A 22,843-nucleotide genomic window follows, 5' to 3' on the forward strand; every position below is an offset into this window, starting at 1 on the left:
TCTGGTGTGGCGTACAGGGCTGGAGCATAAGCACTGACCAGGTGGACGGGACCGGCGCAAGTTTGAAGCGTGATCCGAAGAAGTCTTTCTGATCCGCCCATGACTAAATCCACCATTTGTAGAAGGGTGTTTCTGACAGCAAAGCCAACGCCATGCTCTCTGGGTTCTTCTTGGGCTTTACACTGCCAGAAAAAGATGTAGTCCTTTTCCTTTAGAGATCCCGAATCTGCGAGTCACGTCTCTTGCAGTGCAGCGATATCAACTCGGAGCCTCTTCAGTTCCTCGTTGATGACAGCGGTCTTGCGGGTGTCACTGATGGCCTGAAGATCTTCAGTCAAGCCAGTCAGCATGGTCCGCACATTCCAGCAAGCAAGCTTAAATTGTTGATGTACAGCTACAGCACTACTGGAATAGGCTAAATATTATCTACAGGGTAGCCTTGGCCAAAGAGAAGATATTAGAGATTTGGCAATAAACTAGTATGTGATTGTTTCTAGATTTTCAAACGTTAGGTTGCCCCTCTCTCCCTTAGAGAGGTGATGACATTTACATAGTGACCTCCACTATTCAAAACTAGCTTTCACTAACCAGGAGGAGAAAAGACCCAGGTTGCTTGAAATGCCACTGATTTACCTCAGTGCTTTTAGAACTGGTATTTGAACAGCTAGCTCAAACTCAGTCAAAGCAGCAAAACGCTTACCTATTCTGCACTAGCTCCCCACGGCCATGGTTCTGCAGAAATTGCTAGAATTTGAAGTATTCTTTTCCATGATGCAGGTAGATGGCACTTCACTGTCAGAGCTATTAAGAGCATGAAGCAGCCTGGATTGATTGAACCACTACTGCTCCTGTAGACCAACTGTACTGGCGAAGTGTTTTATGGAATCTGTGGTTGATGAGAAGAACCTTGATCCCCCTCAAGGCTTCACTGCAAACTTAATTTGAGTTATGACTAACTCTGTTATGTAAACACACGAAATCCCTTAACTCAAATGCAGTGATGCTTTTCACTCAAGTTGGCTGATCATAAGTGGTACATACTGCAGCTGGAGCGAGGGCAACTTGCAAGCTGCAAAAACAACCACTCCAGTGCAGATGCAGACTAGCTCCACCTCAAAGCTACTAGTTCTGCAGTATCTTCCCACAAATTCTCTTTTTGTGCTCAGAAATTACAAATTTTCACAATTCATAGGAAACAACTCAGACTGGCTCATCTTACTGCAGCACAAAGACCCGCAGGATATGCCCTCCAAAAATCTTAGTGTCACACAAAGATGAGTGCAACAACAGCACAGAACAACTCAAGTGTAATTTTGCAAGGTGGTCTCTCTCATTCGAGGGACACTAACTTGAGTTACTGACATTGGATGGCACCAATACAGTGATACCTTGAGATAGTTACTTACTTGACATGATTTTTCTATGCCAGCCAAATACTCACTTTTATCTTTATCAGTCCATGAAGTACAACTGAGTTTTCTATGAATTCTTCCTTTTTTTTGGAATCAGAACAAGAGTGGAACCTTACATTTTCAGTCACGCTTACCTTTTTGCTTTCCTCCATTTCATGTTCAAACATTGCATTGAAAACTGGTGAACGAGCTGTAGCAAAAGAATTGAAAATTAAATGTAATTAAACACAAGGCGTTTCATAGTTTGTATTTAATAAAATAAAAATGATACAATACAAAAGTAAAAAGTACCTGCAAGGACAGACTTATGAGCTTTGAATTCTTGTCCTCCTACATAAAAACTGCAATCTGTAAATCTTGTGGTTTCCCAGAGATTCCCTAAATCTTCTGCTAGTCGACATTCAGGTACCTTCAAAGTGTTTGTATTAGACTGCCCTGATATATTTACTGAATCTTGGACCACACTCACCTATCAGAAAAGGACAGCAAGATACACACTCCTTTATAACTGAATGCCAGCAATCATTACATTTTAGCATCTCTGCCAGAATTTGAGAAGTTCTTAGATAAAGCAAGAATGTGTTTCATGCTTCTGTCTTTTCCACACAACTCTAAACCAATCAAAATGCAAAGCGGGAAGGACAAAACATTTGAGTGTAGGTTTTATGAAACACTACACTAAACAAACCTTTTAAAAAGTGGAAGAGAAATAAGGCTTTTCTTTTCAATGACAGATATATTCATTCAGTTAGCATAGTTATTTGACAAAGACAAAATTCCAGAGTATGATGCCACAAACAGCACGATAAAGGCCAGTGCTTAAATCAAGGCAGAAAATATTCTTGGGAAAGAAATAGAAGCTTTAATGTAAAATTATTGCTGTTTTGAAGACAGACAAAATATAAGACCACTCATGCACTTAAGAAACAGAACTCTTATTAGTAAACCAACAGTACTTAAAGGCTCTCCCTTTTCTAAATCCAAACTAATTATGTGAACACAGGAGAAGCAGAGTTTCATAAAAGTGATCCTGCATAGTACTTACTAGTAAATTACCCTGATTAATTAAAATGAACTTGTACAACTTTACATAAAGGGGTAGACTAAAAGCAAATGAACTACGTATAAGTAAAATGCAGCCCCTTCATTATTCAGTTTGACTTTGCCGTACTGGGGTACACATCAAATGTGGATATTTTCCTCTTTAAAAGATTAAAAGTGGTTCTTCAAAAAAGTGAGTCTAAGGCTCTGCCTACACTTGCCCCCTTCCAAAGAGGGCATGGTAACCAGGGTGATGGGAGATTACTAATGAAGTGTTGCGATGCATATGCACCATTTCTAGGCAAATTCTCCCCCGCGGCGACTTTGAAGTGCCAGCATGCTATGTTGCCACGGGTACTTTGAAGTGCCTTTACTCCCCAAAAAGGGGACAGACAGGCTTGTGGGGCTTCAGCCAAGAAAGTAAGTATTGGGATGTGCTAAACATTGGCACTTCTTTCCTTGACTGCAGCCCTGCAAACCTGCCTGCAGCCAGAGCCTTTCTTCCCTAAAAAGTTCTCGATATGTCGCATGTCATTGCCAATATCCCAGTCCCACTAACATTAAAGTTAAAGTGATGGGACTGATTTTGGCTAAACACTGCTATTTACCAGAAGTTGTCAATATCAGGATTGCTATTCACTATTCAGCATTCACTATTTACCACTGTAATTTAATAGTAGTAATTACAGACTTTTGGTTAGCATCAGTCTCCAGGCCTGTGTATAAATCATGAAAAAGGGGTGGGAGGGGGGTGGGGATTCAGAATTAAAGCTGAACAAAAAATGTCATTTGGAGGTGCATTCCTGTGTCGTAGGACCTTAAAACAGTATAAAATCTTTCATATACATACCAGACCAAAACCTACAAAAGAATAATACAGGTTGAACCTCTCTAGTCTGGTAACCTCAGGACCTGACTGGTGCCAAATGAGAGAATTTGCCAGACTATAGGAGGTCACTATTGTCTAGCAGCATTACTAATGCTTCCACAGCTTACTGGGCTCTTAGAAGAAATTTAGAGGCAAATTACAGCTAAATAACAGCACAGAACACTGAAAGCCAGGATTAGTGGTCGTAAACAAACTTTATGGAGTCATCAAAAATTTGTCCAAGCACATGATAAGCAGTTGGCAAGTTAACTAAAAACACGCCGGCTTACAGATGCTGCCAGACAAGACAGTGCCAGATGAGAGAGCTTCAACCTGTAGAATAACTGAAGTTTTAGCAGGATTTCAACTTCACTATAACTTATTGCTTAACACCCATGCAAAGGCTATGTTAACACATTTATTGTATACTATTAAATGTAATGCCTCCTTCTGCTTACATTTAATATTAACTAATGATATTTTGAAAATATGGAGAGTTTCAATAGGAAAGAAATAGGTCTTGAGATTAAATATGTTTGAACTTAATAGAATAGATAAGTCTCTTATGTTCAAAATTATATATGTATTTTTCCTTTAAAATGATGTACTGCAAAACATTTTCAAATATAAATGCTATCCAGTAAAACAATCTGATACTGGTCAGGTTGTAAAAAGAGCTCATGAGGATACATGCACAACCATGAAGTGGCTGCTACATTTACTTTTATTAACCAAATAATTGTATTCAGAATAAATTCATCATGTAACTAATTTAACTCGTCTGTCTAAGTGAAAATAAGATGCACTACAGTTACACCATCTAGTCTCAGGGGCCACATTTCAAATTATTCTTCCTACACAGCATAATGACATATAATTAAGTTGTAATCTTGCCAGGACAATTTTACACATTTCCTGTAAATACAGAGATCAAAGCAAACTTGTTAGCAGTTAAAGCATCTATCATCCCACTAAGCCACTAATCAGTCCATGGCAGCAGTGATAACCAGCCAATGTATATTTAATACCAGATGCAGTAAGCTCTCAACCTTTTTCTCTGGTTTCCATTTTTAAAAAGTCATAAGCTGTGTTACTGGATTTTAGAAAGACAGTTTAGGTTACTGGCATAATTTAGTATGATTAACATTTTGCTTCTTCATATATTTCTCCTTAACTCCATGATACACAGTGTAAGTATAGAGGTATTTATCCTATTCTGCTTTAAATAACCTCTATGTTTGTTCACACTGCACTGTTATAAAGATAAATAAGTTGGGCAAATAGCCTTCAGGCTAAAATACAAAATAAGTCTGAACTACAATAGCTATATTCTCCTATTTTAAGAAGTTTAAATATATCAGTTTATAAATTCCCTCTCAAGCAGAAGTTGCTGTTGGAACCTTGATGCTGGCTGAGAAATTAAGACAACTGTTAAAATAACTGATGTCCATTTTACTAGCTCACTTATTAAAATGTAATAGTCATGAATATAACAATGTTTCCTTTTTCTGTTTAGCTTGTTTTGTAATAATAATCAGGATCCAAAGGTGTTCCTGAGCCACAGTAGACAAGGCTGATTGTTCTTCTAAATAAACAAATTTTGGCTGAAAAGAGCAACCTCGCTGTACTTGAGTTTTCATATATGAGATGTATCAATCATCTTTTGTATAAGCTATATAACTCATTCCCTTGTCATCTGGAGAAGTCAGAAGCTCACTGTTATAAGATCACACATGTTTTGGTATGGAGTACATCTATATCAAAGCAGAAAGTAATCCACACACCATATTCGCATTTATAGTTTTAAACTTGCTGATTTACCACATCTACAAGAAAGTTCATAATTTTATCAAACAGCAACTTTTTACTTAGATATGAAATTTGTGTTAATTAGTTAAAAACCCATACCTCACAAAATAATGTAAGCTTGTCATCCGGTAACAAACCATTAGCTTCATCAAGTAAAAAATCTCTTCGGATAAATTTTTTAAAACCCCAGTCCTTGCCTTGCACAAATCGATATGCTCTTTGGCTTTCTGGTAAAAGACAAAAAGATGAATAGAACAAGTACATCAAAGAAAAAATTTTGTTAAATAGAAAGATAATCAGTGGTAAACTGACCTTTTTTTATTTTTTTAAAAGAAAAAAGCCTTAATAGTGAGAAAGCTTAAGAGTGAAATTGATTTAAGCAAAATCAGTTTCAGTATTTCATCATCTTTTTGGAAAAAATCCATCACTGAGCACCATCCTACATTTTTCTAAACAGTATCTACTTTGTCTTTAAAAGATTTCTCTGGATTAATTTTCTCTAGATTATTCTAGACAATTCTAAGCAACAATATTATTTGTACTAAATCAAAGACTATCCATTTAAATATTTCCTCTTTACTTGCTAGCTAATTTATCTAGTCATCCAAGTTAGTTGGGGAAAAAAAATTGCATTCAGACAACTCTGATTATTCAAAATCAAAATTGTTTCTGAAGAAGCTTGTCTTCACATTTTTTGAGGAACAAAGTTTTGAAATTAACCATTTGTTTTGAGACTAAGCAAACGAACTCTTGTTTTCAAGGTCAAAGTGGTCTTATATAATAAAATTTAAAATATTAATGTAATATTAGATAAAATAAATAAAAGTATCTGTTTTGATTTTGATGCCTCAACGCACATAATCTGAATTTAGCATCTGGTTAGTGAATTTTTTGAGAGTTCAATTTTCCTTTTTGGATTAGAAAAATTTTTCAAAATTTTGGAAGCAGTAATGCTAGGTTTTATATTAATAGTTATAATTCTTCTAATGTCGAAGATTACACAGGTGTAATTGAGCTAATAAAGGCACCATATGATGTGCACAATCTTTATTACTGGGAATAGTGCGTAAAAGAGAACTCCACTTGCCCCTCAATTAGGGCTGCAAAATCTCCAGGATTGGCCAGGAGTCAACCAGAATTGGCATTGGTCTTCTGCTTGGCTATTGAAAACATTCAGGAAATTTTAACAGGCCACTAGAAGTCTAGTCAGCAGTGCAGGGGGGTTAAGGTAGGGTCCCCTACCTACCCTTGCTCTGCATGATTCCTGGAAGCAAGTAGCACATTCCTCTGGCACCTAGGCACAGAAGCAGCCAGGGGATATCTGTGCATTGCCCCCGTTCCAAATGCCAGCTCCACAGCTCCCACTGGCCATAGTTGCCTAACTGTGCACAGAGCTACTTGCCTGCCCATCGGCCCAGGAACCAGACATGCTGGTCACTTTCAGAGCCTCCTGAAGTAAGCTTTGCCAGTCCAGAGACTGCACTCTCTCATCCCCTCCGACACTCCAACCTCCTGCCCCAGCTGTACCCCTCTCCTGCACTCTAATGCTCTCCCTCAGCCCAGTGAAAGTGAATGAGAGTGAGCAAGTCAGGGTGTCTGGCCTTGGATAAGGGGCAGTGCAGGAGTGTTTGGGTTTCTGCAATTAGAAGGTTGGCAACCCTACCCTTCAATGCTATATTGAGCTTGTAGGACTGGCAGTTTGAAAAGCAATCTTTTACTTGCAAACAATTGTGTGATCCGAAATCAGACACAAAACACAGAAAATTCCACCCCTCCACCATTAAATGCCACTTTTCATTTTGCCCCAGTATTACTTATTCTGAACACGCAGATGACAAGTTTACATGCAAGTTAATGTTATACATTTCAGCGAACTTTACAGTCAAAAAGACTTACCTGGATCTTATTTTTATGTAGGCATCAATCTATATATTGTAGTAAAATTTAATTTATAGTAAAATTACATACAAAAAAAAAAAAAATCTACATTATTTTGATAGCAAAGCCAGGCACTTGAATGTGACGAAATGCCATAAATAATACTCCATTGGCAACAAATTCTCCACTCTTCAGCATTATTGTACAGATTTTACTTCCACAAAAATATACTACAATTCCATCCCATAGGATCCTTTCCCATTCAGTGTATAAGGCAGTTTTTTCAATATTTCATTGCTCATTTGCTGCAACATCAAAATTCTGCACTGAATACAAAGTCATTTTTTCATGGTCTTTATCAGTGTCCTCATCAGTATAGCATACAAAAGTGTCAAAAACATTAGTTATCTTCACAGTGTCTCTAGAATTCCCATTTCAGGTGTTGGGAAACAGACAAACCAAATGACTTGCCAGAAGCTATCTAGTGAATCAGCAATAGAACAAGGACTAGAATTCATGATTTTCTGAACCTGAACGTGTTCATGCAACACCTCCTCTGAACTCTCTCCACTTTGTCAATGTGTTTCCTAGGAGTATGGAACCCAGAATTGGTCTCACATCAGTGCTAAGTGGAACGTAATTACCTTCCACATCTTATGTGCAACACTCTTCTTAAAACACAGAATGATATTCACCTTTTTTGCAAATGCATCACATTGGTGTCTCATTCTATATGAGAGCCACCATAACCCCAGACCTTTTTCAGCAATACTACTGCTTGGCTAGTGATTCCCCATTTTGGAGCTGTGCATTTGCGATTTTTCCCTCCTATGCAGAATACTCTATTAACAAGATGAAGCTGAAATGTATGTGACTAATTTTATAATGCAAGAAAGAAGTATCAATAATCTAAGTGAGCATATGTCAAGCTATAAAATTGCTTACATAAGTTTGTATAAATATCGTGTATCCTCCTAATTTGCAAAGAAGTGCCACGTTTAATTTAAAGGCTATATTTAGTTGTAAGTTAAGCATGTTTTAATGACTATCAACCAATGAAACTTCTCTTTAGAGATATACAAAAAAAGTACAGATAAAAACAAGATTAAAGTAATTTAATCAAGGTTTCCTGCTTGCTGATTTAAATCTATGTTGTTAAATTGCTTTGATTAGAGTCAATCCACTCATTTTCAAGATACCTAGGGGCATGTTTTTGATTCTTCTTGACCACTCTCTCAACAAATACAGTGTAAAACTTAAATCACAGAAGAACTTCCAGAAAGACGAAAAGCAAATTCAGTATCTCTAGAATCAGCCTAGCAATAATCTCTAATTTTCTGATTTAAAATTAGAGCGCTAGCTATATAAAATCAGAAACCAAAATTAACTTGATAACACAGCTGCTTGCAATCAGAGGTGGGAAATCTACAGCCTGCAAACCAGATCTTGCCCCTGGCTTTTTTGAATCAAGCTTGCAGCAAGCCTCAATGCCCCCCACTGGAGTGTGGCCACTGACTGAAAAAAGGTTCCCCACCCCATCGTAAAAGGTATACAACAAACAGAGAAATGAAACAACATGAAAAAATGTTAATACGAGGGCTGTCAATCATGGTTAACTCATATGACTAATTCAATTTAGCAACTGTGATTGCCATTTTAATCGCACCATTATTAAACAGAATACTGACTGAAATTTAATAAATATCTTTAAATGTTTTTCTACATGTTGAAACATACTGATTTAAATTATAATACAGAACAAAATGTACAAGACTCACTATTAATATTTTTACTACTATATTTGCAATATAAAAATGAACAAAATATTTTGCATTTCACCTCATACGTGTGCTGAAGTGCAATCCCTCTATCATGAAAATGCAACCTACAAATGTAGATTTTTTTGGTTACATAATTACACTCAAAACCAAAATACAGAATTTTAGATTTTAAAAGTCTACTCAGTCCTACCTCTTTTCAGCCAATCACTCAAAAAAAGTTTGTTCACATTTGCAGGAGATAATGCTACCCACTACTTGCTTATGCCACCTGAATGTGTGGCAAAGGTATTTGCATGTTCGCATCTCCATCACTGGAGATATTTAAGAACAAGTTAGACACCTATCAAGGCTGGTCTAGACAGTGCTTGGTCCTGCCACGAGGCAAGGGGAGTGGACTTGATGACCACTCAAGGTCCCTTCCAGTTCTAGTGCTCTACCATTCTACAATGATGTGGTAGCTGGACTTCGAGGATACTTATGTACCAGATGTAAAGAACATCCACAAATAGTTAAATAAATGGTTTTCTACTATTATTTAACATCACATTTAATCATAACATATGTTTTATCACTTGACAGCCTGAGTTAGTACACAATTTTTTTAAACAAAATTAAAGGCTCAGTTCTACATCCATTCCACACACATCTCTTCATATTTAGTCAACATAAAAGATGCCTAAGGCTTGGATAAGAATCCTTTTGAATGGAGTTTGAACCTGAACACAAATAAAACAGCTCAATATTCAGGAGTCAATAGGAATGTAAATAAAAAGTGGGAAGACTATGAAAACAGAATTTAAAAGTACAAGTGTATGACCATAGGGCCCAAATGTGTGCCAGTTGTGGAGTCAGGCTTAAGAGCTGCCATTTACACAAGCTGCAAGGGATGAACTTTGTTTATTTGGGATTTGTGATTTTCAGACTAAACAAGCCAAACACTAATTTCAGCATTTCTTGCTTGTCAGTGTTTAAAATGAGTGGTAGAATTATTATTGCCTTGACCAACACTAGGTTTAACTAGAAACTTTTCTGAGAAGAATGCCCACATTGGGCCAGACCAAAAGTGCGTCTAGCTCAGTATCCTGTCTTCCAACAGTGGCCAATACCAGGCACCCCAGAGGGAATAAACAGAATAGTTAATCATCAAGTGATGAACACAGTGTCACCCACTCCCATCTTTTGGCAAACAGACACTTAGTACACCATTTCTGCTCCTCCTGGCTAATAGCCTTTGATGGATCTATTCTGCATGAATTTATCCTTTTCTTTTTTAAAGCCTGTTACCTGGCTTCCACAACATCAGAGTTCCAAAGGTTGACTGTGCATTGTGTGAAGTACTTCCTTTGGTTTTAAACCTGCTACCCATTAACTTCATTTGATGACCCTAGTTCTTGTGCTCTGGGAAAGAGTAAATAAATACTCCTTATTCAATTTTTCCACATCAGTCATGATTTTATAACCCTTTAGCATACATATCCCTCCTTACTCATCCCTTTTCCAAACTAAAAAGTCTCAGTCTTATTCATCTCTCCTAATCTGGCAGCCGTGCCATACCTCTAATAACTTCTGTTGCACGTTTCTGAACTTTTTTCAATGCCATGATATTATTTTTGAGATGAGACAAACACATCCATACGCAGTATTCAAGTATGCAGTACTGGATTTATACAGAGGCAATAAAATATTTACTATCCCTTTAAGGAGTCCTAATGTTTGCTTTTTTTAATTGCTGCTGCATATTGAGTGGATGTTTTCAAAAGAACTATCCACAATGAGTCCAAGATCCCTGAGTCCCTATCATTTTATGCTCTGTTAATCTATAATATGCCACAAGACTTCTTGTTGTTTTTATCATTTTATACAAATAGCTGGGGCTATGTTTTCCAATGTGCATTACTTTGCATTTATCAAGAGGAAAATTCGTCTGGAATTTTGTTGCCCGATTACCTATATTTGTGAGAACCTTTCAAAGCTCTTCAGTCTGCTCTGGACTTAACTATCTTGAGCAGTTTTGCAGCAGCTGCAAATTTTGCCACCTCACTCTTCACCCCTTTCTCCATATCATTTATGAATAAGTTAAATAGGATTGGTCCCAGTACAGACAGAACCAAGCAAATTTGCAGATATCTGCTTTACATCCACAGGTATGTGCCTCAGCGTAAACATCCATGGCTAATTTTTGCAGATGAGGATAAAAAAAAATTGTATCTCTGCAGGACTCCACTTACGGACCCCTGGGGGAAACCATTAGTTACTTCTCTTTATTCTAAAAGCTGATCATTTATTCCTTCCCTTTGTTTCCTATCTTTTAACCATTATCAAGCCATGAGGGAATCTTCCTTCTTATCCCAGGACAGCTTACTCTACTCAAGAGCCTTTGGTGAGGGACCTTGACAAAGGCGTTCTGCAAAGCTAAGTATGCGGTACCCTCTGATCCCCCTTGTCCACATTCGAGTTCTTTTAGAACTCTTACTGAAGACCATCTGGTCCCAGTGACTTACTAATGTTCAACAAAACAGACCAGCAGAAATGTAGCACTTTAAAGAGACTAACAAAATGATTTTTTTGGTGATGAGCTTTCATGGAACAGACAGTGGGTTTTTAGTTCAGACTCAAAGGTTTTTATTTCAGGACACTCCAGTTTAACAAGTCTGAAAATAAGAAAAGAAATCCAGAAGCAGCTCTGCTAATGTTGTACTTGCTTTTCCCCCTTTCAGTACATTAGGGTCTGTTCCATAAAAGCTCATCACCGAATAAATCATTTTGTTAGTCTTTAATGAAGTGCTACATTTCTGCTGGTTTGTTTTGTTGGAATACAGACGAACAACGGCTACCTCTCAAAGTTCAGTTTATCAGTTTGTTCCAAAACCTCCTCTAATGACACTTCAATCTGCAACAGTTCTTCATATTTGTCACCTAAAAAGAATGGATTCAGTTTGTGAATCTCTCTCACATGGTCAGTGCGAAGACCAATGCAGAGAATTCATTGAGCTTTTCTACAATGACCTTCTAGTCCTTTATCGGCTTCTTTAGCATCTTGATCATTCAGTGGCCCAATTGGTTGTTTTGCAGGCATACTGATTCCAATGTACCTTTTTTTTTTTTTTTTAAACTATTACTTACAGTTTGGGCTAGCTGTTCTTCAAACTCCTTTTTTGGCCTCCCTAATTATACTTTTACATTTCATTTGACAGAGCTTATGCTCCCTTCTATTTTTATTAGCACATTAATATTGATTATGGGTGAGATTCTTTACAATATTTTTATACCAGTAAAAAGCCCTAATGTAAATGCAATTGTATTAGCAAAAAAGTCCTTTTGATGGCACCACCAGTGTCTCCAGTAATAGCCTTAACAGCATAGGTATATTAGTAAATCTTGTTAGCATACGAAGTCAGAGTTGGCTCTCTTCCTTCTCAGCAGAATATCATGCTCCAGAAAGTTGTAATTATAAGGGGGCAAAAAAGCCAGGAACAAAAGGGATAGAAAACACTGCTACAGTCACAAGCAGGTAAGACTCATATCTGTACTCCCATGAAAATTGCTCCTTCACAAGCTATGGCCACTATTCACTTTTCATTTGAAAATGGACATTTCTTTATTAGACATCATGCATCACCTTTAACTGCACAAATGGACTGTGAGATTGTATTACACTAAACAAAGGATGTGATCCTGTCAATACATATGGGAGTAAACTGGAAGGCTTAAAGGGATGGAATAAGATTATAGATGGAGAGGAAGAACTAGCTCCGGCAGGCTCATTTTACAATATAACATCAGTTCAAGGCACTTAACACACAGAGATTTATTTTTATATTATTGGGGTTTGAGTTCTGTATTTGGAATTATTTGATGCAAATGGGTATATTTATTTAAGGGGAGAACATACAGGAGGTATGGCTGGAGGAATCTGGGCTGTCCTTAGACAGAAATCAGTAAGAAACCCAAAATTCAAGGAGGCATAAGGAACTGAAGAATTCAGTCCAGAGATTCTGTCCAACAAGCCAAGACACTGCCCATGGTGTGTACTGAATTTCCCACCCAGAGATCTCCCAACCTGTGGAGGCAGCTCTGACAGCTCAGAATCTTCTTGGGACTGTTATCCAATGTGCAAAGTCCCCACTGAGCCTTTCTCCTTGATATCCTGGGTATCTTCGCACCCTTTTGTGCTGAGCCAGACACTCTACCCTGCCGTAAAACAGGAAGAAGGCCATACCCTGAAAGCAGTGCAGCATGTGACCTTTCCCCAGCACTCAAGCACACAGCCCCTCTGAGCTGAAACTTAGATAAATGCATCATTTAAGTGATCAGAAAGTACACAGAACAAAGTAGATTAAGCAAAATATAACATACAAACCAAGCTTAATACACTAAAATTTGTTACATGTTAATCTCTCACCCTTAAAGTTGTTCAAATAAACTTCTTTCACAGACTGGAAAGCCTTCCAGCTAGGCCCAATCCTTCTCCCAGTACAGTCTCAGATGTTTACAATAGTCATCTTGGGTGTGGTTCTAGGGGAGAACTGATTACCAGGATTATCTCTCACCCCACTCTTAAATAGGTTTTGCAAAAGGCAGGTATACTTTACAGTCAGTATAAACTTTCCCTCTGCTCTTGTGCAAAACAGAGCGTTCAAGAGGGATCCCAGGATCAGGTGACATGGCCAAACAAGTCTATTCACAGATTACTGTCTGAGTACTGGGCCAATAAGTTCCCTGAGTGTTACTCCAGGCCTTCACTTAGCAAACCTTTAGTAATGCAGGTTTCTACATCATACAAACATCAAATGCACAAATGATACATGTACATAAATAAGACATGCATATTCAGCATATTGTAACCTTTCCAATGATTTGTCACATGAAGTATCATTTAACATAAAGCATAGTCCAATTACTTCATATTCATAAGCAGTGTACCACAAAGAACATGGAATGCCCTGTCACAGCAGCATTTTGAGTATCTCAAAATTTAGTCAACTACACTGCTCCAGAGTTCCAACATTTTTGGTGTTTTTCTTAAGCACATCAGCTCCTTGAATAATGTAGTTACAGAAAAATCTGAGCCTTAACGTTATTTTTTAAAAAATAAAGTTTCTAAGCCTCATCCTGTGAGAAAAAATTTGAACCAAAGGCTCAAAATCAGGAAGGCATATAAAAAGAACCTCAATTTTCAAAGAAAAAAAATCATGGTTTTCTGGAGGACCTGGCTCATGATTTCTGAAAGCTTGGAAGTGACAAAACAAAAAAAAAACAACTGGGAAGAAATAAACCAAATTCCCTAGATTTGTTTGCAAGAAGTAGGGAATGAATTATGGGGAATGGATCACTTGATCATTACCTATTCTGTTCATTCCCTCTGCAGCACAAGGCACTGGTCACCATAAGAAAACAGGATACCGGGCTAGAGAGATCTTTGGTCTGACCTTATGGGTGTTCTCATGTAATACAGATTGAATCTCTCTAGTCTGGACCTGTCTCATTTAGCAGCATATGTAGTCTGACCTGATTTTAGTTGAACCACCACTTATGAGTGTGTCAAAGTTTCCCATGGTCCCACAAAGTTTGTTTACAGCCACCAGTCCTGGCTCTGAGTTTTTTGTGATGTTATTTAGCTCTAAGAGCCAAGCAAGCAGTGGAAGCATTGGTAATGCTAATAGACAAAATATTGACATCCCATGGTCCCGTAAATTTTCCTGTTTGGCACCAGTCAGGCCCCAAAGCTGCCAGACTAGAGAGGTTCAACCTGGATAGCTTTTACTACACATGTAAAAAGATAGCAAAATAAAGGGCATTTCAGCTTAATTAATATGGAAATCTATCCACATATGCCACTGCATTACTATGTAAATCCTTCATGAAAAGCAGCAACATTAGGGAAACACAAAAAACAGAATCCAGCAGAAGAGCCACAGAACAGAATAAATACTGAATCTGAAATGATTGTGGTTTTAGTAAGCTATAATAATTTATGACATTTAAGGAGATTTATAATTTTTAGGGTCAATGTTCATAGAGGTGGAAAATATGAAATCAGATTGGTTTTAAATTAAATTGAGATCCTACGAGGACCTTAAACATTAGATATTTTAATGTTTGTCTTAGTGTTAAATACTCTATTTTAAAACCAAAAGTGAATTTATTTCAGAGTTTAATTTCATGGGGATTTCCTTACAAGCCTTCATGACGCAATCTGAAATTCTACTTACCCATTGCTTTTGTTTCTTCTCTTTTAGCATTCAGAAGGGAAAATTTGAATTTTGCTCTGACCTCACTTTTTGGACAACTGACTAAAAGCAAGTATAATGACAAGTAGTCTTTGCTTTCATCATCTAAACCCTTTGGGTTTACTCTCAGGCACCTGAAACAAATTTAAAAGGACTAAATTTTAAAGTGTACAGAATAAATTTAGAAACATTTTGATAACACATCATGTTGATGTACACCAACAAGTTAATGTTTCCCTTTTATTTCCCTCCTCCTTCATGTCTGCTGTAACCATGACTTATCTGACAAACACGGAATACTTAATATTACAAGCCTTTCAGAAACTTCTCTTGATTCAACAACACGTCACTTTTCAACCCCTTAAGTGAAAAATGGCCACAAGCAATGATAAAATAAGAGATCTTACCACTTCATTTTGTCATTTGGCCCTGACGAAAATGTAGAACTCTTTAAAACTTCACCCATTTCTTCTCGGCAAAAACTGAAGTTATTAATGGTCCACATGTAGGAAAATTTTACTACTTTAACCTGAACAAGAGATATAGAAAATTATATCAGTTTGATATTTCAGGTTTTAAACTCACTCGCCACGTGAGTTACTGCTAGCAATGAGAACTATCCAAACTGCTATTAGAAAAGCATTTGTGCAGACTGAGCCTGTGGGGGAAAAAAAAACAAACAAATCATTGACGTTTGTATAATTTACCTGTGTGTAACACCAGCTTTCAGCCACAGGTCCACTGGACATCTCTCCAGGTGGTGGAGGGGTGGGAACTCTCGACATTGCCACCTTTATTGCGGTTTTACAAAATCAAGGCAGCAGTCCACGCTTCAGCAATTTTCCTATAAAAGTAAGATTATTTCCTTAAATAGCATGGAATGAACAAAGAACAGCACAAGGTATGGGGTAGAGTAAAAAATGCTATCAAAAGCAACATCCAGTAAAGAAGGCAATAGCTAGTGTTCAAATCTACACCAGTTAGGTCTCATACACTGCTCGAGAAGCACATTCTTCCCAAATAGCTGAAAGTTTTTTTTTTCTTTTTTTAAACTATCAGCTCTGTCTACAGAGTGTGGCTGGACTATTCGGTCTCTCTCTTGACAAAACGACCTACAGGAAGCACAGCAGACAAGGCTGCCCAGCGACCTGGAAGCTCTGTCTGTTGACAGATGACCCCCAGAATGTCCACAGAGGCAGAAGACTGTCGAAAAAAGTGCTGAGTTCTGTCAACAATATGTTGACAGAACACATTTTTAGCGTGGACACTCCATGAGTTTTGTTGACAAAACTTCAGCATAGACATAGCTAGACTGAGGGGCATGCAAAGTAGTCTTGCAGGTCTTCTTCCCTTAATCGTCGTGGTGAACATGCAGAAGCAGTGTAGCAGCTACGTCACTGTATGTGTCTCTTACAGGATAACAATATAATTATGGTTGGCTTAGAAGATCTTAACATCACATTTCCAAGGCAATCACCTTCATTCCTAAATCCTAAGGATTCTTAAAAAAATACTCAATCATGAGAAGTGTTACTTACTAAGTTGCTCTACTGAAATACTAGTCTGATAAAATTAACCTTTATTCTTAAAGATAATGAATAAAATGCTATTGGAAAGGACATCTGAATTTGTGGACAAAGCAAGACAATCAAAAAGAACAAGCTGCTATGCTTCTCCAGACTTCTGTCTGTAAATAAACTACACTGCACCATACAAGCAACAATCATTAAGATTAAATACACTTTTGTTCCAAATGTCAAACTGCATTCCCTGTATGCCAAAGTATACTAGACAAAATTTCTTGCTTGAAGACACAGCATTTTCTCAATATGTATTTGCAAAGTTAAAGCTATGCAGTTTACCAGTCTGTTCATTTGCATGTTTGAAGAGGATCTTGGAATAGGTAATTTTTAAAAATGCATGTAAAATACTATTTACCAACTATTACCCATTCTTACCACACCCAATACTCTGACATTAGCATCTAAGCACCTAATATATGCCAATTTAATTACTGTAGTTCAACTACCAAACAGTCCAATTTATTAGGTATGTCACTTTTCTACACAGCTAGCATTCTCTGAGATAAGTATATATTTAAATTATATTATGTTTATACCTTAGAAATTTTAGGAATATGGTCTTGCTTTCTTTACTTTTTGGAGCAGCAGGATAACCTGTATGAGGAGCAGGAAGAGAGTCAACTTCTTAAAGGAATATTCTTTCACATGCACTTTAAAACAGATGTTGACAATTTTCTAGTCTGTTTCTACGTCACTCAGATCCACTCTCTTGGTTACTACTTTTGCCTGCTTTCCACCTTCGTAGTATTTTCTCTAGCAGATTTAGAGCTATAGACTTTATACCACACTGAACACCCAGATGTGTCTAATGACCCAGATCCTGATCAGAGCACCCACTGAAGCAGCAAAAAAATTGACAAGATGGTTCACTTTCACGTCTGCTCTAAAACAACAGCCTGATCTCCCATTTTTTGGGTCTTCCAAGCAATATGACTTTTCATCTAAGTCATCTATCCTAGCTGGCTGGTGTCCCAGAAATAGGAGTTTGTCAAGTCTGAATACAAAGATAGTTTAAGTAAGGGGAGGAGGAGAGAAATCAAGCAAGCGCATTGTGACATTACTGGATTTTCAACTGAAATTGGAAGCTACGTATGTTACGTTTGTATGTAATTGGCACCAAATCTTGTGCCAGGTGGGCCAAGTGAGGGGTCTAATATAAACTTAATGCCCTGAATCTGTTTATACTGCTTGTACGTCAGTGCCATGTTTGTATGTGAAGTTATGGATATTGGCTCTATAGCTGTATTAAAAAATGTATTACAGCCAAGAGTACACAGTGAGAGGCATGATCCCCTCCCCAGTTCAGGTGACGGGCTAAAGAAAGGAACAGATTCCCAGATGTCCAATATACATCTCAGGAATTTGGGACTGTTGCCTGGAATGCACACAATGGCAAGTGCCACAGCAGCCTATCTGGGTCAGGTGATCCTGTCCCTCCAGTGCCTATGGGAAGAAAGGAATTTTCCCTCCACATGGAAAACTGTAAGAGGAGCCCTGACAGGGTCCATCTTTGTTTTTTCAGTCCCCATGAACTAAGCCTGTTGGGACTGGGGGACCCATCCCTCAAAATGATGCTTACAGAGACTATCAAGAAATTAGCATATAACATTGCTGGCCTGCATCAATAACTGTAATTGATATATGTAATATATCACTTTAACAATTTTTCTCTTACCCCCGTTTTCTTTCTTTGTTAATAAAGCTTTAGATTTTAGATTCTGATGGTTTGGCATCAGCTTGCTGTTTTGGATAAGATCCAAGTATATACTGACCAGGGACTGTGGCTGGACCCTTTCGGACCTGAGAGAATCTGTGTAGAGTTAGTGAAACAGGTTTTAAGAACCTCTCACCTGAGTAGGTTGGACTGGGCATTTTGAGATAGCTAGGAAATCTGTGGGTTTATTCGTGTGGTTTCTGGCTGGCCAGTAGGAGTGGCAGAAGGTACTTTTGGGGCTGGCTTGATTTACCTTACTGAAAAGGAAATCACAGCCTGGGGCTGTAAGTGGCCCGGATTTAAGCAGTTTTACCCTGGCTTGATCTTCTTAGCTGCACCCAGAAGCCCCATCATGTTACATAAATATCAAGCTCTTGTACCTTTAGAAAACTGCCACTTGTGGACTATAAGCACATAAATATTTAGTTAATCAAAAGGGTTACCATGGGGACATATTCTTCTAAAGATTCTTCCCACTGGACTCAGAAATACATATAGAAGTTTTAAAAACAACTCGTAGTTCTATTTACCCTCCATGTCAAATCAATACTTTACATTCATTATTTCAGTAACACTGGATGTGTATTATATCCATTAATAAAAGAAGCTTTAAGCATTTCAGTTCACTGTAATAATTCCAATATTCCTTTTCTAATCCAGGATATTTCTTTCCTTCATATGAAGTTAAATTGAAAACAGCAGAACTGTTAATAGAGATGCAGTTCATTACAACAGCTTGATCATAACTTTTCACTTTTTATGAAATGTCATGTTCCCCATGTCTCTCTTAGATGCTATTAGTAAAAAATATTACTAAAACAAACATGAACTTACATGGGGCAGGGGAAGGGTGTTAAATTCACAATAAGTCACGTTTTATGTTCCCATAACATGCATCATTAATAGGCTTGGAGAATGAGGTCATCTATCCACTCTGAAGTCACCCACAATGAAAAATGGGGAGGAGTCAGATAAAAATTGCCATCTCTAAAGAAACTATACTATGTACTGAGGGATTGCTAGGGGACAGAGAAACATTACCACTTTCACCCAACCTTAAATGCACCTAAAGTAAAGACTGGAAAACTAATATCCCAGTCATCTTAATCTATCTTTTGTGGTTTTATTTTCCAATTATGATTTATGCTCTTTTTTTTTTTTTTAAATAGCTCGAAACTAAATGCTGTATTTAACTGAATTCATGGCTGCAAACAATATAATACAGGTTGAACCTCTCAAGTCCAGCACTCCTGAGACCTGAACAAAACCTGAACGATGCCAACACTTCCCTTGCTTACTGGGCTCTTAGATGACATTTAGGGATAAACAGCCGCCCACAACACTGACAGCCAGGACTGGTGGCTGTAAACAAACTTTTTGGGACCACAGGAAACTTGGTCACACCCATGATAAGTGGTTATTCAGCTATCTAAATTCATGACTGATTATGGATATTGCTGGAGGAAAGTGTGCTGGATTAGAGAGGTTCAGCCTGTAGTATCCTTTTTGGTTCACATATATTCCATCAGCAAAATTCAGAATTCTAACAGTAGATGACTTTTAAATAGTTTTAAATTCAATATACAAAAATTCTATTGATAATTAAACTTGAAATTGACAGTATTTTAAGGTCTAAGCTTACTGTAAATCATTTAAATGACATGCAAATATATTAAGTACTACATATTTGCTGCCACCTTTTAAAGAAAGTTACTGAACACATGGAAATCATTGGCTACATACTCAGAACCAGAGTTTGTTGAAGAAGCAAACCAGATTCTGACCGAAGTAGCTTCTTCTGCAGTTGCAGAAAGAATACCTTCTTCGGTTCAATTTGTTCAACTAATTCAGTTCAATGACTAGTTTATTCAAAATTAAGAAACTAATTGGAGTTGGAGAAGCAAAAATAATTGTTTTCCCTCCTCCAAATTATAAATTAAACCGTATTTGAATTCCAGTCCAAACATGGTCTGACATAAATCGAAGGGAAAAAATTTAGCTAAGAAATAAAATTCATTATTCAAAATTTTCTAACATAATAGGAATAAATAATCTGAATAAATGCGATTAAAGACGCATAATGGTGCAAATAAATGTGTACAGACACAATGTGCCTTTCAGGTTAACTAAAAGGAGCTTCAAATTTAGTATAAAAGGCAATACATAGTTGCTTTAATGGATACCAACTAAATCAGAATTTAACGTCTTTAAACAACTAAAGTACAAGTGTAAAAGACAGAAAATCAATTATTTAAATTGAGTTTTCCTGCCTTCCTACTTAAATCATAATTAAAATTGGCATTTTAAATTGTTTTGATTTAAAGCAATTCACCTTGCATCATATTATAAGAAACTGCTGAAAATACCGATTAGGTCATCTAATGCATCGTCCTCAGGGAGAGACACACAGTCCAATTCCCTAGAAATTAAAAGCAAGATTTTTCCTGTAGTATATTTCCTCTGCATTACTCGGTCTACTTTTATTTGACTCACATGATGGGTTTTCCACCTCTCCTCCTCTTGGGAGACTAGCCCATTCTAATAGTTTATTGCCACTAGGATTTCCTTGGTATACAACCAAAACATTTCTTCTCCAGTTTAGATTTGCCACATTACTTCTCTCCTTACACAAACTGTTAGCATGTGAAACTACTGACCAGTGCTAAACAAAAGAATTTTATGGACCACAGGAAATCAATGCTCTCTAGCAGCGTTACCAATACTTCCACTGCTTACTGGGCTCCGAGAAGACATTTAAGGGTAAATCACAGCTAAACAGCACAGAACACACAGCTAGGACTGGTAGCTGTAAACAAACTTCATTGAGACCCCAGGAAACTTGGCCAAGCCCATTATAAGTGGTCTTCCAATTAACTAAAACCATGCCGGATTACAGATGTTGCCAGACAAGAGGTTCAATTACCACATGTGACACTGAGAGGTACACTTGTTGGCTGTCTTGACAGAGAACCTAATTATGGAGTAGACCCAGATTCAGCTATAAGTTAAATCATATTTGCAAAGCAGACATGAAATACATCATCCCAGGAGCACAAATTTATTTACCCACTGTTTGCCATGTCACTTACCTGGAAAATTGAAGGAGGGGTTTGAATTATCTGAGCAAGTAGAATTTTCCTAGGCTGGGACAAACATTGTGGTAGCTCAAACAGAAAGGATTAGATATCCAGAGCCAGGTTGAGGATCTGGTACCTCCTTTTGTTAATAAAACACCTCCAGTCTTGTGAGCCATCTTGAGCTGATCAGGATTAGTATTATGGATCTCAGGTTATGAATGATTGTTCTTAGCTTAATTCAACTAAATCAGTTCTTCCATTAATCCCTGAATGAAGCTGTTCCTTGAATGAGCTTCCATCTTTTAAATCTGGCTTGGAGTCTCCCCACCAACCCATTCCAGTTCTAATATATGGTGGTGGTGGGCCCCTGAATTCCTTTGTCCCATTACCAAAGGCCGAGAGGAATTATATGTTCTTTTAGCTCAAGGAAGCAGGAGACTTCAGAGAAGACCCACGTGAAGCATAACTCAGCATAAGAACCCTAATCAATAAGGTTAGAGAATGAATACTAGCCACTAGTTTCTGACAGACATCAATCCCTACAGGCGTTTTTCAACAACAACTCCCATAAGTCACTTAGGCTCTTGGTTATATTGACAAATCCAAATTTGCACAGAATAGAGTCTGGGTTATGTGACTGCCACTTTGTGGGACCTTTTCCAGGAAGACTTCTCCAATAAGCAAGAAATCTTACAGTGAGTATATGTGACCCTCTTCTATGCCCACAGAAAGAACTCTGCGAGAAGCAGGTAGGCCAAAAAGTAAAGCAGAACACTGCACAGTGTCCATTTTATGCAAAGCTCTGATACTTCCTATGAAGGTGTGTCAATGATGTGAAAATAACTCATCTGAAGAACATTTGATAACAGCAAAAAAAAATACCTCTTAAAATTGCTGCAATGGTAAAATTGTATTTTAGTCCAGAAGCTACAATTCAGAGTATAATCTGTTCAAGAACAGCAGGTTGAGCATGCCTGTTTTTGGAAGACAATTCTTCGGAAGTAGATGGAGTAGAGAGTCTTAAGCCTTCTTATTTGTTGGACGATAAATTCCCCACTTTGAAGATTATATACCTTAGTCTTCATACTCCGTTCTTCAATTGGTTAGAAGAAAAAGAGGGGACATCAGTCTTGATACTGGCTTTAAATTTAAGTCTATGTGCAATTAAGACTGTATTTCTGCTCAGACTCATTCTTCCAATGTAGCACTGATCAGATATGGAGATTCCATGCCACTTGACCCCCTTACTTGGAGAATACCACACCAGAAAGTCATCCTGTAGTCATGCCTGCTTGAAGTACAGAGAGGCATTTCCTGAAGTATCTTCTTTCTTCCTCATGCCAAGTGGTTTATTGGTCAGCTTGTTTCCTTCCTATAGCTACCTTTTATGGACTGAAAAGTGCACTAAAATTGATAGTAGGGACTATATTTCTTTTTGTGCCCCAAGGTC

The 22,843-nt window shown here is 37.6% G+C and overlaps 1 protein-coding gene across 4 annotated transcripts in view; it reads right to left on the bottom strand.

Annotated features, from left to right (window-relative positions):
• Positions 1-22,843, bottom strand: part of SPOPL (speckle type BTB/POZ protein like) — a 53,916-nt gene that overhangs the window by 13,904 nt on the left and 17,169 nt on the right. For 2 of the 4 annotated variants that reach the window (XM_075001706.1, XM_075001709.1), the window contains exons 2-8: positions 17,139-17,196; positions 15,727-15,863; positions 15,427-15,548; positions 15,002-15,153; positions 5,230-5,357; positions 1,704-1,881; positions 1,547-1,602 (exon numbers count right to left, since the gene is read on the bottom strand). In XM_075001706.1, the coding sequence (XP_074857807.1) occupies positions 1,547-1,602; positions 1,704-1,881; positions 5,230-5,357; positions 15,002-15,153; positions 15,427-15,548; positions 15,727-15,804 (714 nt within the window). In that variant the 5' untranslated portion in view covers positions 15,805-15,863; positions 17,139-17,196. Of the gene's footprint in view, positions 1-1,546; positions 1,603-1,703; positions 1,882-5,229; positions 5,358-15,001; positions 15,154-15,426; positions 15,549-15,726; positions 15,864-17,138; positions 17,197-20,648; positions 20,736-22,843 lie in introns of all 4 variants that reach the window. The other 2 variants (XM_075001708.1, XM_075001707.1) reach the window with 2 other exon arrangements.

Source organism: Carettochelys insculpta, chromosome 8 (genome assembly GCF_033958435.1).
Source record: "Carettochelys insculpta isolate YL-2023 chromosome 8, ASM3395843v1, whole genome shotgun sequence".
Taxonomy (NCBI): Eukaryota; Metazoa; Chordata; order Testudines; family Carettochelyidae; genus Carettochelys; species Carettochelys insculpta.